Below are 19,241 nucleotides of genomic sequence, written 5' to 3'. Positions count from 1 at the left end.
ATTTTTCAAAATTAATTAAATTTAAAATTTACTTAAATTTTATGAACATTTATCACAAATGAATCATTTGGATTTCTTGACTTTACAAATCCAGCTAATAATGTTCATTTTGAATTATGTGACTCACTTTAATTCTATATATGTCTTTATGCTCCTAATTCATGTTCCTGAAACAAATACTTCAGCCCTTTTGTCACCTATAAACTTTTTGTTAAAACTCTCAGTAATTCTAATGAAATCATATCACCAAATAAAAAAAATAACATCACTAAATTGTAAGCAAAACATCCTTACCAACATATGAACTGGACATACACTGCACCAGCTTACTGTTTATTATAAATAATGTTTTAGAAGAGAAACTAGTAATGGCTGGGCTTTGTGTACAAAGGAAAAGAAGCTGCTAATTGTTGGCCCCTGGGCCTTACTGACCTCCCCCATTCCACCTGTCACACCAACATTCACATTCTCTTCTTACTAATCCAGTCTTAAAGCTAAATTCAACTCCCCCTTATCCAGGGCAAAGGTTCAGAGAGAGAGGGAACATAAGGACATTACTAACCCTGACTCTGAAATTACAACAGTATTCCACTGCCAGGATCTACTTGCTCTGCACCTCTTGCTCTGCCCTCTGCTCTCCTAGCATGGCCACCAAGCCTCAATCTTTACGTTTATATACACGGCTATGGGATGAGGAGGCATTTCTTTGTGGTGGCATGAGGTAAATAGAAATATAGGCTCATGCCCTTCATTGGTTGAAAAATTGTCCAGGAGCCAGTAAAAGTTCAATACTAACATTTTCCCGTAGGAGTCAGTCACAGTTAGGCTAGAATTAAGTTTTGTTGAAATTAAACAGCTCATATTTACTGCACGGTTCTCAATTTTACTTAAGGTTCTTTCTAAGGAAGGTTAGGCAGGAGAGCAGATTAAGAAATAAACAGCTGTGTGTTACACAAACCTACACAAACCTCCATACCCGGCCCAGATGGTAAATGCAGACTTAACCATTATTTTCCCTGTACCATGAATGACGAGGTAGCTTTTGCAGAAGCCAGAAAATTGTGATGTCTAGTGTACTCCTTGAAAGTCCTCAGTTTTAGAGAATTGGGGAAGAAAACAAATACTTCAAGGGGAAAAAAAAAAGCAAAGCTCTTAAAGAACACTGGGACCCTAACACTAGAAGTAGGGCCCAAACCAAACCCCAACAAGAAACAAAGCATAAGTGCTTCTTCTGGGAAGAATACCAGTTGAAAGACAAAGAAGAGAAATATCAGATTGAGCAAGTCTTCTTTTCCTAGCCGACCAAACCCTCAAAACAAGTGGGACTTGATGCTGTGTGAGCCCCCAGTGCCAGCGTTTCCTGTGACTGAGAAAAGGAGCTGTGGCTCAGCTGCAAAGCCCTGGCTCCTCATTTTCCCCGTGGCCTAAATCAATCCCCAGGTCAGAAAGGGATGCTGAGCAAGGTGCCTGATTACTTCAGGCCACTAGGGTAAGCACTATTCCTGGCACTCCACAAGCAGTACCATGGACGAGGGTTTCTAATTCTTTTTGGTGATTTGGCTCAGTGTAAACAGAGTTGGGGTTTTGGGGGTTTTCTATTTGTTTTGTTTTGTCTTTGTTTTTCCTTTCTGTCATTTAGACAGATAATAATCAGGAAAGGACAGCTCCAGTTCTGAGAGGGAATTCTGCTCAGGAAAGAATCCTTTTCTCTTGCTCTCCTTTTGACAGTTGTCCTTTAGGGTTTTTATCTGATTATCAACTACCTAGTGAGAGGCCCAAGTGCTCACCTGTCTTGTCGAAGCCTCTCAGCCTGGGGAACAGCAGGAATGCACAATCTGGGAGTTCTTCTGAGACCCTGGCTTGTGACCTGCGGAAAAGACTTCCTCCACTGGCTTTGTGAAGGCAAGGAGAGATCAATGCCACTCCTAAAAGAGGCTGTAGTATTCGATTCAACTATCCTGTTACCAGTTCTTGACTTTACGGGTACTACCATCAAAATACACCAAGTCATTCCCCACACAGAAAGGGGAGGGTATTTCCATTGAGAAAACGGAGATAAGGTTTAGAGGAGGTATCTGGCGTGAGTTCAACAAGGCAGTGAGTGCTGCTGCAGGAGAGTGGATCAGCTGACACCTGTCCTGTGTTTAGAAGTTCATGGCTTCTTTGTTACATTAGCAGCGTGCTTTACTTACCATATTTCTCCTTGAAAACTTGTGTTTTCTTTTTTAAACAGTGGGCGACAGTGGAGAGGTCCCAGGTGTGCATTCCAGGCACTCAAGCAATATATACAGACTGAGCTTGTTTGGGTGCACAGCTCCAGGCTGAAGAATTTCTAACGTTGAGAACAGATGAGGGAACAGGCTGGAATGTAAAAGACAATGCCCTATGTTCCTGCAATGCCAGCTACAAAGCCCATCATTTCCACAAATAAAACCCAAACAACTCATGCCCATGCTCTTTCAAACTGCATTGCCTCTCTTGGAATCTTCATGAAAAGAAATGCAAACACATGTGCCCTGAAATGGGTAGGTGTAAAAGAACATTCTGCACAATTATATCTAGGCTGCCACAGATTTATCACATGCAGACATATATTTGGAGCATATTAATTCATGATGACAGCTGCGCATGACAAATCCAACAGAGCTCAAGTTGGAATGCTGGGGGAAAAAATGCAACTACAAACCCTATGCAGACACACACACACACACACACCACCACCACTACCACCACCCACCTACACAAGAGTTTTCACTCCATCACACAGGTGGCCTCACTTGTAGAAGATTAAACACAATTGAAAAGCCCAAACGCTGGAGGTTCCAGCAGCAAAGAGCCGGTCCCCAACACCGGCAGCCGCACCTTTATCCGCAGGCTTGACCGTCTCACGTCTCAGAGTACACTGGCCCTCCCAGTCACAGCCCACTCCGCAGACACACACGTGCCCAGAGCTCGCGCGCCAAGCAGCCGGAGGGAAGCTCGGCTCCGCGGGCTGGGGGCAGGGCCCGGCGGGCGGGCGGGCGTGCGGGCGGGCGTGTCATGGGGCCGGGCCTCCGCGCCCAGGGAGGGGACTAGGGGCGGGCGCGGGGCGGTGCCCGGCTCACGTGGGCGGGTGGGAGCAGCTGAAAGTCCGTTCTGGAGACTGGGCTGTCCTCTCGCGCGCGGCGCTGGCCGGGGCGGCGGCGAAGGAGGAGGGAGAGAGGCGGCGGTGGCGACGGCGAAAGAGGAGGGGAAGACGGGGGCGGCGTCGGACTGGAGCCGATCGGCGGTGCGAGCTGCCCGGGGCGCAGTCGTGAGCTCGCCCGACGGGCCCCTACCCCGGAGCTACACCCTGCGGTGCCCAGCTCTGCCCACGTTTGTGCCCCCACGAGGAGCGCGCCGGGGCTGCCCCCCGAATGACGGGCGGAAGGTTCGACTTCGACGATGGCGGCACCTACTGCGGCGGCTGGGAGGAGGGCAAGGCGCACGGGCATGGCATCTGCACGGGGCCCAAGGGCCAGGGCGAGTACTCTGGCTCCTGGTCGCACGGCTTCGAGGTGGTTGGAGTCTACACCTGGCCCAGCGGCAACACCTACCAGGGCTACTGGGCGCAGGGCAAGCGGCACGGGCTGGGGGTGGAGACGAAGGGCAAGTGGATGTACCGGGGGGAGTGGTCACATGGTTTCAAGGGGCGCTACGGGGTCCGGCAGAGCCTGTGCACCCCCGCCCGCTACGAGGGGACCTGGAGTAACGGGCTGCAGGACGGGTACGGCGTGGAGACCTACGGGGATGGAGGTGAGCGGCATCTCGGGAGTCTCCGAGGGCTGACGCGGTGGGCTCTTCCCTGGCTTCGGGGACGTGGGGAGGACGCGAGGCGCACGTGTCCGGAAACCCGCCAAAACATCTGGGGAGTCTACCCTCCCTCTCGCCCTCCTCCCCATTCCGAGGGAGACCACTTGGTCTCGCGGCTGAGTCGCAAGTGTCTGCGGCTCCCCGGGCGGGTAGGCTGTCCATACCCCGGGAGTTAGGCGTGCAGGTACCTGGCGGGGGGCCAGAGCCGCGCTGCCCCGGGAGGGCTGGGCAGGAGAGAGGACACTGTCACTTGAGCCTGTCACATTACATTCCTGATCCCTCCCTCTCCAGGCCCGGTTTGAAATCGCCACTCCGGAGGAGTTAGAGGGATGTCTTGAGCTGTGTGGCTGCCGGTCGGTGCTGACCGCCGCGCGGTTTGGTTTCACGTAGAGTCTCGTATTTCGCTACTGGCCCTCCAGTTAGCCTAAAGATAGAAGCCAGAACCCCATAAGTAGGATGTTGGGGAACTGGACCTTACTGAGGGTGTATTTTCTAGAGTCCTAGTTACAGGCAGCAGAGCAACTGCCCAAAGCAAGCTGCATTCCTAATTTTCTCCCTAACTTTCACTTGGCTCCTTAAAGTACTTTTGAATCAGAAGAATTCTAATCTTTGCTGACCTGGAGATCTTGGGAAAATGCCTTAGGAAAAATCGACGGAGTTTCCATTAAATACTTAAAAAGGTTAAAGAGTATGCTATATCCTGGATAGACATTAAGGGGTGTGGCCTAAAAAGTAAGCCTGGTTGTGATTTAACAATGTTTGCCTTATAATTTCTGTATGTTATAGGAGTGGGTTCATTTTTTTTTTCGCTAGGAAAGCATACATTAGTGAAACAGGGGTCGAAAGTTGATTAATTTCTTTAAAAACAAAGCTGGGAGAGATGAATAGGGCTTACGTTTGGGCAAAGACTATTTTCTGATAATAAACATAGTCATATTTAATTGAAAAGGATTGTAGGATGTCACCTTTTGAAATTAAGCTGCTTCAGAGTTGGAGGATATTAAAGGGATCCAATTAAAAGTTTCTCCAGCCCACTGAAATTCCGTTATGCTATTGCTTATATAAAAGCTTATACAATTTGTACACTTCACTTGCTCAGAACACTTGGGCTGTGTTTCAAATGCAAAACAGCAGAATGGTAGGATTTGCTTTTTTTTTTTTAATATCATTTGGCCCTGCAGTATAAATAAGGACATGGTTCTCATGGATTGGGGTGGGGGTGGGGGGGTATTAATACTTTTCTATGGACTGAGCCCTGAGTGCCTTGATAGTTTAACAGGGCCGTTTACTCTTCAGAACCACAATGTGCCTTGGTTGACAGCCTTACGAATATTGTTTCTGGATTTTATTGGAAGCCTTAGCTCTGATATAACAAAATGCTGTGTTCAACAGTAAAAATTTAGTTGTTTTTTAATATGATCATTTTATAGCCCTTATTTTAAAGATTATAAGATAGACTTATTTTATTATAGTTTAATTACAATATAGACTTCCTTTAAAAGTTAAAACTCATTAAATGAAACTTGGTGACTTTAGGGTATTTGTTATGCTTAGTAATCAGAACATAGAGAGCACAGAAAAGCTGATGTGTCTTTGTTGTTTGCACAAGGCCAAATATATCTCCAAGTAACTGAATAATCTGCCTTCTGTTTTAAACCAACTTTGAAAATTTAAACAAAACAAAACAAACAAACAAGACCCTGGTATGCTATAATCAAGAAAAAATGTTAAACATGTAAGTCACTTTTGAATGCTTACTCTTTGCTGGTCAGTTTCCTGGTTTTCCTTCTGTTAACACCTTTTATCAGAAAATCAATAATTTAAAAACAATGGTCTAAACAGATCTATATGGATACAATTAATTTATACAGAGGTTTTAATCCAGGTAGGAATACCACCTTCTCTATTCCTGAGTTAGCTTAATTCTGCCTCCCTTCCTACATATTTTTAGTGACAGCAGGGAAGGAAGGAATAATTCCATGTGAGAGCTCGCACTTTATTTCACTAGAGACTTCTTTGTAAAGTGTCACTGAAATAGAGTCCCTAAATATTAAGAACTAAATGCATCATATTCATGAAATTCAAGTCCAGATGCCCAGATTCTTTTGTGCAGATTCTGATAAACCTACTATAAAGCTATGGAAGATATCTAGGAAGACCCACTGTGCTATTTCTGTATTTGAGACAGGGTTACTGTAGCCCATGCTAGCTTTAAGCTAAGTGTGACTCTGAACTATAAGCATTCTGCCTCCACCTTTCCAGGACCAGGTTTATGGGCCAGGACTGTGTGGAGATGGAATCTAAGGCTTCATTAATGCCAAGAAAACACTCTACCAATAGAGCTACATCCTCAGTCCTAGCCATTGTTTTCTAAACTAGATTTATAGCTGATTATAGAATTCGAAGCATATTCTTAACTTTGGCACTCAGTAGTTCAAATTTGATTAAAATTCATTTTGGTCCAGAAGCTATTCTCAACAATATTGTGCAGTAAAAGAAAAAAAGAAAAAGAAAACAACAACAACAAAACACATTTGTTTGTGTGTTAAACTTGCCCTGTGTCTTAGGAGAACAGAGAATAGTAAGTCACTACTCCTTTTGGACAAAAGAACTTGGAGCCCACCTGCTTCCTACAGAAATAGGTCTTTTTTTCTAGGTTCCTTGACTAAACCAAACCTCTTAAAATTTCAGACCAACTGCTTAGACTTTGAACAAACAGGTTTCTAGTGGTGCTGAGCATGTCCTGGAGGGATTTTCTCCAGTACTGTGATAGTGTAACCACTCAGAAGGGAAGGGCACTGATACCTTTGTTTCCTGCCCCCATTCTATTTGATAGTTCCAAGGATATTTAAACTTTCTAATCCTTGCTGTTCTTTATAAACAGCCTGAGTGTTCAAGCAGGTTTTTGGGAAAGTAGATTTGGGCTTGACTTTGGAGCTGTCCTTCAGAAGAAAGTGGCCATTGACTTCCCATTGCTATTTATGATTTATTCAAATATTATGGCTGTGTTTTAAAAGCATAACTGCTTAGGCCAAATAGCATCTTTTACAAATTATTTTAGCAAAATTATCCTGTAGAAAAGTTAAAATGGTAGAAATATGGAGCTTTGACAACACAAAATATTAAATACAGTGGTTCGTTTTATTCTGTATATAAGGTTATATAACTTTTATCCTACTATTTAGGGTTCATCTAGGAAAAGTCAAAGTTGAAAGTTTCTAACAATTTTTTTTTTTTTCGTATTGAAGCAGCAGTGTTTAGAGATACCTGTTGTTCATTATGAAGCTTATTATCATGGGGGAAAAAATCCCACTAATATTTTTTTTTTAAAACGAGGTTCAACTGAGTAGCCCAGACTGACCTATACACAGTAGCCTTCTGTCTTAGTCTTCCAAGTGCTAGGATTGCAGGCGTATACTTCCCCACTCAGCTTCTGAAATGTTTGTATATAACAATCTTGCCCTGTTTTGAGAGCTGTGCCCCACCTTCTTTAGAAATTTATAGGCATGAAGTTAAGACTCCAGGTCTACTCAAGATATGGCAGTCATGGTACCAGACCCCTTAGTATTTCATTGTTACTCTGTGGTTGGTGTTTTTTTATAATGTAAATATGTCAGCATGAGAAGAAAGAGAGGGGGATCTTGAAACTGACTTAGGAACAGCTCCTATTTATACAGTGACATAAAACACTAGACAGGTGTGGTACTGTGCAGTTGTAATTCCTGCATTCTTAAGGCAGGAGGACTGAGAGTTCCAGGCCAGCCTGCACTATATACTAAGAACCATCTTGAGAAATAATAGTGCCCAACAGCATTATCTCTGGTTGTATTAAGAAAAATGAGTCCTAGTCACTGGAAATCTGCGAGGTAATGTAAATTATAACATATAATCAGAAACAGAACAAGGTCATCACCTTCTATAATCATGATTTATTTTCTTCCACATTGGGAATTGTTAGGAATAACAACAAAGTAATCACATTTGAAATTTTTCCACATAGCTGTTCTGGGGGCACACTATGATGCAAAATTTGCCTTTAATTGAATGGAAATAGCCTTCACTTTGAGAATTCTGAGCTCCTTAGTTTATTCTTCATTGCTTCCAAAGAGCATTTAAAAATCTCTACCAGGTTGTTTTTAAAAACTTATCTTGGTTATTAAGTCGAAGAACTCTGAAACTATTTTTAGGGTTTATCTTATTCCTAAAAAGTATAATATTCATAGAAAAGGTGATCTGGGTTAACAGAATTTTAATGGACGTTGCTGAGTATTCCTCTGAGATTTGGAAATATTTCTTCCATCCTGTCAGTTCTTTAAAGCTCTTTAAACATCATCTTCAGACAGCCAGAGACCCCAGAACACATAAGCCATGAGTCTGAGACATTTGTTTTCTTTTGAAAGTAAGTTCCTGCCCTCAGATACTTCCAGTTTGGCAGAGACTAGGGAGAAGCATAATGCCTGGGAGAAAACAGATTTAGCAAGTAATATGCCCCGCATCTTTACCCCCACTCTCCCACCACCATCACCACCAATCCTCAGTATTCAACAGGTTGGCCTTGCCTAAGTGTAGGAAAAGCCAGGACATCTTGTTGGACAGCCACACCCCAAGTATTCTGATCACTGTTATTAATGTTAAACCTATGTGCTTTTTAGAATGTATACCTGGGCATAGACCTAAAAACCATTTTTTCAGCTAAATATTTGAAACCATGACTAGAATTTGTTTTCCTGCTGTAGCAGTGCCTTACTTTGATGCTTTCAGACAAGAAAAGATGATTTCTAATGATCACTCTTTTTGTATTAGAAAAAAAAAAATGGTTCACAGCTCTGAGGGTGTAATTCACTGATGGAGAATTAGCCTAGTGTATAGGTCCTAGGTTTAATCCACTTACCATATCAAACAGTGGTTCCTATGCATGCCTATCATTCATAAAAAATTTAAATAAAAAGCAGAAGTCAGACTATCAGGAAAATTTATACATTAAAGCCATGAGAGTCAAAGTCACCAAGTAGCCATTCAGAAGTAGATTAAATTGTGTGTTAAATTTGACCCTGGCCCTTCCTGCCCAGGGTACTATATTCTCAGTATGCAAATGCGGTCCCTGAAGACTCACACTATGTTGATCTTCTTTCTCGAAGGTACCTACCAGGGCCAGTGGGCTGGAGGCATGCGGCATGGCTACGGTGTACGCCAGAGTGTGCCCTATGGCATGGCCACAGTGATCCGCTCCCCGCTGCGCACCTCCCTGGCCTCGCTGCGCAGTGAGCAAAGCAATGGCAGCGTGCTGCATGAAGCTGCAGCGGCAGCTGCAGACAGCCCAGCTGGCACAAGAGGTGGCTTCGTGCTCAACTTCCATGCGGACACAGAACTGGGCAAGAAGAAGGGCGGCCTCTTCCGTCGGGGTTCCCTTCTCGGCAGCATGAAACTCCGCAAGTCCGAATCCAAGTCTTCCATCTCCAGCAAGCGCAGTTCGGTCCGCAGTGATGCAGCCATGAGCAGAATCAGTTCTAGCGATGCCAACTCCACCATCAGCTTTGGTGACGTCGACTGTGATTTTTGCCCCGTGGAAGATCACGTGGATGCCACTACCACGGAAACCTACATGGGCGAGTGGAAGAACGATAAGCGCAATGGCTTCGGCATCAGCGAACGCTCCAATGGCATGAAGTACGAAGGCGAGTGGGCCAATAACAAGAGGCATGGGTACGGCTGCACTGTGTTTCCTGATGGCTCCAAAGAAGAGGGAAAATACAAAAATAATATCCTGGTCCGTGGGATAAGGAAGCAGCTTATACCAATAAGAAATACAAAAACTAGAGAGAAGGTGGATAGAGCAATTGAAGGTGCACAAAGGGCGGCAGCCATGGCCAGAACCAAAGTGGAAATAGCAAACTCAAGGTATGTAAATATAGAGCTGGTAGTTTGACATAAAGTAGGGATGAAGTTTTTTTTTTTTTTAAACAAAACAAAACAAAACACTGCAGTTTTTGTCTGATGGCATCACCGAGTAGGTTCCCAGTACACTTGGGAGTAGAGGAGAAGACTCCAAGAGAAACCATTTTCAAAAACTGCTTAAGGCACATGGGGCACCTTTCTTCTTCTAAATTATGTCCCTAATATTTAACAACCTATTTTAAAAGGGGCCTCTGAAATACTCACCACTCTGTGTGTATAAAAAGAAAATATCCCTTTATGTACAAACATATCTACAATACAAATGATATATCTTTATAACGATATTAAGTTGAACATATTTACAACTGTCCAATAAGATTATTCTGATTTATGAAATAAGAATTCTGTTTACTGAAGCTTTCTAGGTGAAATCAGAAAGATAAAAGGGGGTCTAAGTGAGGCAAACACAGATAGCGACAAGACGAATGTTGAAAGCCAGAGTTCCTTCTCGGGAACAGACCAGGAGACCAAGGCTGTGAAGGATTGTCCCAGTCTGGGCAGGAAAGATGAGATCACTTGTGTATTAAAAGGAAAGGGCTGGAGAGAACTTGACATGGACAGATGGGCTTCTTACTGTGCCAAGGTTGGAAGAAAGTAGAGCAGTTGAGAGGAGGGCTGGCATAAGCAAGAGAAAACGGGTCAATAGGAGATTGACAAAGAGATGCATATGGGCATAGGTGAGTTTTGTGTTTGCAGTTTCACTCTAGAAACCAGGCTCAGCAGCTCGGCACCAAAACACCGAGTCCCTGGTAGGGATAGAGGTTTATTAAGGATAGGTGTTATCAGTTAGACGGGAAAGAAGGGGTGGTTTTGCTTGGAGTTTTTAGTTTTACAGGTTAAGACTGGCCACTGTTGTATGTGGCTTCAGTCATAAATTTGGCATACAATATTTAAAAATTCTGTCTCTGCCTCAGTAATACTCATCTGTCTTAGTAAATCTTCCTCTGAAAGCACACAATATCAGCACATCAGGGCCTTTATTGGTAGTACTGAATATAATAGTCTACATTTAATATTCACTGAGTAACCCACCCCTTTTGATTGGACCTTAAGGAAACTTTAAAGATTTATTTATGTGCCTGTGCCTGCACGGAGGTGTGTGTACCACGATGGTTCCCCTCAAGGTCAGAAGAGGAGGTCTGGAGCCCTGAAGTTGGAGCAATAAGCAGGTGTGAGCTACTGTGTGGGTGCTGGAAACCACACTCTGGTCCTCTGCCAGAGCAGCACACATTCCTAACCACGAAGCCATCTCCCCAGCCCCAGTATTTGAACTTTTAATGCAAAAAAAAAAAAAAGGTAGCTTTATAAGAGTTCAAAGTAATGCTTCCAGAATTCTCAATTTGTTTTATTTTGCTTTGAATACTCCTGTTTTAGGAGGACTGTTGTATCTGTATCTGCAACACTAATCAGAAAGTGAAATGGAGTCACTTCTTAACCCTCATGGTTTTTCTCAACTGAAACTTCCATGCAGGATTTCTGCTGCCCTCTTTCCTGAGCATCCTCTAGTGTAACAGTTTTCTTTGCTAAGTGCTAGATCTGTGTGCATTTCAGGGTGCTTGACTCGCGCAGTCTCACTGGCCCTCAGTTCCCCTTTGTAGCTAACACTGTACCCTTTGCTTACTAGGCCCTGTCTCTACCTGGCCTAAGGCATTCCTGCAGTCTTCCACTTCACACTATCCTTACAAGTTAGTGGCACACTATAAGCAAGAGTTTAGGCTTCGTGGAGGGGAAATAAACGCTCCTGCAAATAATGTATTCTAAGCATTGGTTTTTATGATTTGTTTGTATTAGAGGAGACCACCTAACTGAAGTGAGCATGCTTGCACACTGAGACTATCCTGACATCATAAAATATTTTCCCAAGTCAGAGCCACATTCTCTCTTGAAAGACTTAGAGAGAGTAGCATATAGTTTGGGGACATTGTATCATATAGTTAGTGATCCAGGCATCTTTAAACTTTATACTTTCAGCAGCTGAGATTTCATTGAGCATTTTAAAAAATATTCAATTCATTATTCTAAGTGAAATAATCTAGTGGCATAAGGACAAATCCTACTTAGACCATCAAAATGATAGTTGTCAGGAAGTGGGTGAGCTGAGGAGTCACTGCCTAAAGGTCTGCAGTTGAGGACGTGTGAAATGCGTCAGTTCAAGACATCTGTGCAGTGACATGCCTGTAGTTCATAGGATTGGACTGTGCACTAGAAAAAAAAAAATGAAGAGGACTGGAGTTGTGTGAACTATTTTTGCTTTGCCACAACATAAAGATGGTATTTAGATGGCAAATTAGACAAAATTTAAGACTAAAAACACTCAACTAAATGCTTATATCTTCTTCCATTTTTCAATGCCGTTCCTGGATGCAATAGATACTTCAGTATAGACGTTTGGCATTATTTTCGGTAAAAGTAACTAACAGATTGGCATTTCCCATGAAATAGTTACGTTTGGACTGACATTTCCCTTGGAATGGTTGAGTTTAAGGTTCATGACATAGGTAAATAGTAAACAGCCCAGAATAGATAGGCAATATGAAGATAGGTGGCTTACTAGCACATTAGTCCTTTTAAAAGTCAAAAGTAGACCCTGAGAGATAGCCTAGTGGGTAAAGGTATTGACCACTTAGCCTGACAACCTGAGTATCTGAATCCCCGGCCCCACATGATGGGAGGAGAGAACCGACTTCTGCAAGCTGTCCTCTGACTTTCACACGCATCCTCACATACACACACATAAGCAAATGCTTTTATTTTTCTTAATTTAAAGTCAAAACTATAAAGGATGCTGATAATTTGTTGACCCATTAAACTTTTCCTCAGGTTTCTGCTCTGATTCAAAAGTATGATAAAAACTGACATTTTTTTTTTCTCGTCTTGATTGGGGTAAAATTCATCATCAGCGACTAACACGAGTCTCACTTGGTTGCTTTCGAAATGTTAAATAGATAGAGAGCAGCTGTGATTATTTCAAGACATGAGCATGCCTAGCCTTTCTAAGCTTCCATGCCAACTGCTGACCTCAGCCTCCCTGCTATGTAGATGAGCATACCCTCTGAGAGACTTTCAAATCAGCGAGAACCATGCCAGCACCCAAACCTAGGTTCCATTTCTTTCCTTCACCCATGTTTACCCTTTGATGTGACCTGACCAGCTGGACACACTTTTGACTCACTTTTGACCATACTTGAGATCTCTTATAACACTGGACTTGTGTGCTAGAAATCAGTTTGTATAGAAAAGACTAAAGATGGCAACCCCAGAGATTGAAGGGCTGTGATATCTTATGCAGGGCACTCCCCTCTTTCAGAGATAGCAATGGGGCTTTTCCAAGATCTCTAACTATCCCTCTGACTGACATGCTACCAACACTTAGTGACCATTCTCTTAGGGCTTCCTGCTGCAGTTCCTTCTTGTATCTTTCTCCGTCCTTTTCCTTTTCCTCATGAAACAAACAGGATCACAGGGTATGGCTAGGGGCCAAAATTGTTGGTTGACAAGATTTTACCATTCTCAATGAAAGTTGAACTGATCCAATAATAAACTAATTTCTCTACAGATTCGAAACCTCCAGGAATTCAATGCATAGTGATGATAATAACATTGGTTCATTCTGTGCATTTGACAATACCAAAATACGTAGTGAATCAGAGTAAGACAGCATGTTGCATGTTGCTTCCTAAGAGTCAATGCTTCCTGAGTATTCAGCTGTCTTTATTATTTTTTTTAAGTTTTTTAAGTTTATGCTCCTTTCTCTGGGCCATTTTCTTAAACTGAATCATATCTGAGCATAATACATGAAGTTGGCTAGATTGATCAACCCTTTATAAAGATATTTCATTTAACTCACACTTATTTGTGGGTAATTGTGTCAGTATGTGCTGCAGGTCTAAACTGATTTTTTTTTTTTGGGGGGGGGATCCTTATTCTATGCCAAGTTGTTGTGGAAAGTCAAGACATTGAAATTCTCAAATTCTATTAGAAGAAGAATATTCTTTCTCTTTTGAGAGTCAAAATGAAAAATTTGTGTTCCCCTTGTTGGTTTTTGTTGTGTTGTTGTTGTTGTTGTTTTGGGGAGTTTTGTTTTGTTTTGTGTGTGGGGGTGGTGTTATTGTTGGATCTTTTTTGGTTGGTTGTTTTGTGTTTTTTTCGGTTGGTTGTTTTGTGGTTTATTTTTGGTTGTTTGTTTTGTTGTTGCTGCTGCTTTGCTATCTTAGTGGGCTTTCTGTTACTTAGTGTTTGTAAGACAGCCCACCTAGTAATCCTCCTGTTGCAGCCTGCAGGATCTTGGCCTGATACCATCTCAAGTCTTATTTTTAATAAGAACAATTTTATGCAACTTTTGTAAGTTTATGTACTTCTTGTTGTTGTTGTTGATGACGATGATGACGATTCTGCCATTGGAAGTCTAATTCTTAGTTTTTGCATGGAAAGGAATTCTAATGATTTCAAAACTAACAATGAAAAGGCTACTCAACAGATTATACATGGGGTTGTTCTGCTGAATAGGGCATGGGGTATTATCCTTGCCTGTCTGCCAGTGTTCTTTACATCATTATACCTATGCACTCTCTGCCAAGTTGGACTCTGTGTGCACAGTTATGAGTGCCAACCTGCTCCATGAGGCTGAGAAAGTGGCTCAGTATATAGCACTTGCCTAACAGACATGAGGCCATGGATTTGATTCTCAGCATCACACACATAAGAAGACCCCATTTCCAGCCTCTTTTCTCTTTGTAGTCAATTGGTCCACAGGCAATTATCTTTTTCACAGGCAAGGAAACTAAGCAATTTTAGAAGATACAGTTCTCTTTACCAAAAAATGCCATTCCTGCGGGAGGCAAAAAGGAGCTGGCCCTAACTTCTTCCCACTTATTTGTCTATGGAGTGTTTAATGCCAGACATGGCCTTCTCCATATCAGGGCCCTGAAGCTGTCCCCAGAATTCTAGGACTGTGGGTGTGCAGAGAGAACAGTTGAAACCAGAAAGATGACCTCTCAGGCACAGTTCTGTCCTGCCCCCAAGCCAGGAATGAGTTTTAACTGCTGGAGAGCTGGGAGGCATAACTCAGGGACACAGAGAAACTACTGTGACAGTTCTGTCCCTCAGACCTGATGTTACATCACTCAACTACTATTTAACAAGCTATTGCACACAACTCAAGAACATACTGCTATGAGGGCCTTCTCATCCCTTCGTTAGGCTGTCTTGACTCTAAGGGTCCTTCTCTCAAAACCTATGGCTTGGCTTATTAGGAAAACCAAATCTTGGCTTATAAGGAAACTCTGAGCCAGTGATGTAGATGTGTGTTTTGATACAGAAGTAAAGGTAATCAAATAAAAATTTAGTGAAAATTTATTTTGGGCTTTAATCAATGGCACACTGTTGGCCAGACTCTGAGGTTGCTGCAGCCATTCTTTCTAAAACCATAAGCACGGCTCTCAATTTGACTAAACAAGAAAGGCAAAGAGATGTTTTATGTGGTGTGAATGGATTTGAGACAATATTTAATCCCACAGAGATGTGTGTGGTGAGAACTAGCTTTAAAAACAGGAGAAAAAAACAAGCTGAAAGACTGCAGTCATAAGTTTGAGGTCATATGTTGACTTTTGACTGTAGCAATTGGAGTCTAAGTTGTATAAATTTCAGCAAATTCCATCTCATTTAGTGTGAACTAGACCACGTTCCTGATACCTAAATATGAAGAGTTGAAGCAGCAATATTATTGAAGTATAGTTTCATTTATGATGAAAGCCATAAACTATTATGGTCTCTGGGAAGCCCCTCAGGATTGTGATAGCATTCCCAGCTCTGTCCTGTGTATACTTTGACCTCAGCTCTGTGGGCAAGTGGCAGAGTCTCATGTGCAAGTCAGTACAGCTGTGGCCTCCTCCCAGCAGCAGCTGCCATCAGCCCAAGCTCCCCACTCACAACTTTCCATTATGAATTAAGCTGACTCTGCCAGTCTCCCTTTACTCAAGACACCAAACTAGTGCCTTGCAAATCTTTGAGATGCTTTTCTTATTATAGATGAAATATGAACATTGTGTTTAGGAACAGGATCCAGCAAATGCCAAAGGTATTTATGTAAGTCATTCAGCTTTAGTACAGCGGCCTCCTGAGAATAAAATCAAATCAGCTTTTCAGAATTTTGACCTTCTGTTTTAGTTGGTGTTTCACATTTGTTCTATAATATGCTAAATTCAAACTAAGCTGCTTTCTGAGAAGTTTAATTAATATGTAAGAAGTCAAGATTGGCTTCAAAGTGCTGTACTCTTTTGAAGGCAATCTCCTTTGGAGTTCTGTGTAGGCCAGAAGAAACTTATTAAAGCCAACTGAAGTGTGTGTGTGTGTGTTCATTCACTTTCTATCACTTTTAAACAATTACAGGACTAGAAAATAATTTTCATTTGATTTTTTGCTACTTTTAGTCACCCTGAGTTAAGGTTAAAAGTTTTGGAAATTTAATGGTATCAAAATAATCAAATTGCTAGAAGTCTTTTTTATTGTTTTACTGCTGCACTGGTGTGAAATATTAATATTAATGAGATGTCATACTTTTGTTTTCATGCATTAAGGGTTTGAGATATACTTGAGGCACCATTTAGTCAGAGTACATAGAAGAATACACCACCAAGGCCAGCAATTTAGGGCTCAGGGGCGAAAATAAAGCCACATCAAGCAATGGGCATTAGGTCATCTTCGTATCAACTCAGTTCCTGGTCAGTACAGTAACTTGGAGATCAATGGATCTATCATGTACCTTTCTTACTTGTCATGTTTTACTATGTTCACTAACACTTATGTGCGGAATCTCAGAAAATAGACATCCTCGTTTGTTTTCTTTTGTTGTGATAAATACTAACCAAAACCAACTTGGAGAGAAAAGGGTTTATTTCATGTTATAACTCCCAGGTCTGAGGAAGTTAGGGCAGGAACTGAAGCAAGTGACCATGGAGAAGGGCTGCTTACTGTTTTAATCCCCGTGGCTTGCTCAGCTTGGTTTTTATACAACCCAGGACCACCTGCCCAGTGGACTAGGCTCTCTTCCATCAACCATTAATCAAAAAACGCCCCTACCAACATGCATACAGGCCAGTTTGGAGGAGGCAGTTCCCTTTCCTCAGATGACCCTAGTTTTGTTGGGACAAAAACGAACCAGCACAAAACACATGTTAGCCAGTCCATTTCCTAAGACTTGATTCTTAGTGAAATATGAATTTTTAATCATTCTTTGAACATATCAATTTTAAGTAAATGTACAACTAATACTGAGAGTTTTTCTTCTGGACTCTAGTTGGGACAAATTTAAACTATATTAACTATGGAATAATTGATGTATTGCTATGAATTTAGGAACAATGTGGGAGGAGCTTTATTGTAGTATAAGACTGTAAGCAGGCTTTCATGGCTGGCATCTAGCCTGAGACTCACAGGATGAGTGGATGTCTCCTGGAAGGTGGAGTGACAGAGAAGGTACGCAAAACAATTGCGGGGGTATGGTAAAATGTTTAATATGATTGGAGCCATGTAGGGAGTAAACTGAGGTGTTATTCTCACATAGGGGAGTACCATTAATATATGTTCAATAGAAGAATTGCATGATCGTATTTAGAAAGCTTACTCTGGGTACTGGTAGTATAGATGAAGCAAGAGGCAGTAGAACCAGGAGCCGATGACACAGTCACCTGCTGACTACTACCCAAGACAAGAGCCCACAATTGAGCTATGCAGGACAGTGCGGGGTGGTGAGAAAAGCCCAAGCACAGATATACCAGGATTTCTTAAGTGGTTGAGTGGGTGTGGGAAGAATGAGCATGCTCTGGAGTTTCTGGTTGGTCACCTAGGTAAATGGGAGCATTACTTACTCAGAATATTGGATTTCTTTTTCTTTTTCTTCTTCATTCATTCTTAAGAGAAATAAAAAGCATGGTCATTCCACCTGTGTCTACACAGGTGTTGGCTAGAATTACAGACATTCACCACCAGGCTTAGCCCAATGTTGTTACTTTATTTCTCAGATTTCTAAGTGCTGATGGGGAAGAACTCTGGGAAATGTACATACTACTTCTACAGTCCAGATCCCAGCTTTAAGGAACCTAGATATTTATTGGTCATGCAGAAAAAGGAATTCTGTGCATGTGTTACTAGACACACTTTTCTAAAAGAGACAAGTCGAACAATTCTCGTATTAAGTGACTAGAAATCTGTTGCCTCAAGATGATGTCATTTAGGTATTTGAAGTTGTGGAATTATGCTTTCTGAGATTTGTGCGCAGCAGACCCCCTACTCAGTGAGCAAGAACTGTGCCTTTGCACTTTTTTTTCTTGACTACATCCTAGGACAAAATATCACCCTTGAGAATTATTATGGTACAGAAATACCTTGAGCAAACATTTATGTAGTCCAAGCTCTGTCCAAATATGGCACTAAGCCCTGAGGATACAGAGATGAATAAGAACTAAAACCTGTCCTTCAAAGCAAACACCCAGCCCAGTGCACAGTTCTATTGTGTATCTGGCAGGGACCATAGATGACCATCCAAGGAGGTAACTGACACAGCCTTAGCAAGTTTGTAACAGATACTTGAATGTGGACTCTTCACAGTCAGCTCTCTCTAGCCGCCACGTCCCACTTCAGACCATTTTTCTTTGCCTAACCTCTCCTAGAGGTTTGTGGTTATATTCCATATGGAAAATAGCTAAGAACAGAAACTGAATAAATTGCCCACACCACCCCCACCCCGTTCTTTTTTTTTTTTTTTTTTTTTTAAGACAGGGTCTACCATGTAGCCCTGGCTGTCCTAGAACTCACTCTGTAGACCAGGCTGGCCTTGATCTCACAGAGATTCATGGGCCTCTGCCTCCCAAGTTCTGGATTAAAACTGAGTGCCACTATGTCTGGCACTAAAAATGCCTAAAAATAAATGAACTTGATCATCATAATCTTGATAACAGGATTTCATGTGATGTTTGGAAGCAAATGCTTTGGTTGCTTGCAGGCACTCTGGTTTTCTGGCACTCAATATCTTCCCACCCACCTTCCTAGATTTCCCCCTGAGCCTTACAAAATTCTCAATACACACACACACACATACACATACACATAAAGTTTAGAGAGTTAAATTATGTTTGAAATCTGTTAGAATTTTGAAGGGTAGTGGGATCCCCTCTTTGCATTCAATGATTTCGAAGTTAGCTGTTTGATTTGTAAATTAATTTTGTTACTGTGTCCAAATGGGGCAGTACAAAGATTACCGAAAATGTCCTCTATGCTCATGAAGCACTAACTTGTGATTTTCCCTCTTTGGTCTGTGGATAGCATCCTGGCTGATATCATTTGGCCATATGGAAGAGCCAATAGGTCTTGATCAGTTACCCGGTCCTGGAACTGTGGCATGACCATGACATTTATCATCTCGTCTAATACACACACACACACACACAGAGTAACTGCGT

The 19,241-nt window shown here is 42.2% G+C and overlaps 2 protein-coding genes across 7 annotated transcripts in view; one reads left to right on the top strand and one right to left on the bottom strand.

Annotated features, from left to right (window-relative positions):
- Positions 1–3,008, bottom strand: part of Gdap1 (ganglioside induced differentiation associated protein 1) — a 73,235-nt gene extending 70,227 nt beyond the window's left edge. The window contains exons 1-2 of one of the 2 annotated variants that reach the window (XM_021168386.2): positions 2,863–3,008; positions 2,193–2,361 (exon numbers count right to left, since the gene is read on the bottom strand). The gene's annotated coding sequence lies outside the window, so the exon portion shown is untranslated. Of the gene's footprint in view, positions 1–2,192; positions 2,362–2,737 lie in introns of both variants that reach the window. The other variant, XM_085835840.1, reaches the window with a different exon arrangement.
- Positions 3,009–3,153: 145 nt separating this feature from the next.
- Positions 3,154–19,241, top strand: part of Jph1 (junctophilin 1) — a 123,257-nt gene continuing 107,169 nt past the window's right edge. For all 5 annotated transcript variants that reach the window (XM_085835831.1, XM_029483081.2, XM_029483079.2 and 2 more), the window contains exons 1-2: positions 3,154–3,774; positions 8,970–9,729. In XM_085835831.1, coding sequence (XP_085691957.1) covers positions 3,396–3,774; positions 8,970–9,729 — 1,139 coding nt within the window. In that variant the 5' untranslated portion in view covers positions 3,154–3,395. The remainder of the gene's footprint in view (positions 3,775–8,969; positions 9,730–19,241) is intronic.

This window comes from Mus caroli, unplaced genomic scaffold (assembly GCF_978045245.1).
Source record: "Mus caroli unplaced genomic scaffold, Mus_caroli_1 scaffold_1, whole genome shotgun sequence".
In the NCBI taxonomy this organism is placed as follows: domain Eukaryota; kingdom Metazoa; phylum Chordata; class Mammalia; order Rodentia; family Muridae; genus Mus; species Mus caroli.
This window is presented reverse-complemented; position numbering and strand designations above follow the sequence as displayed.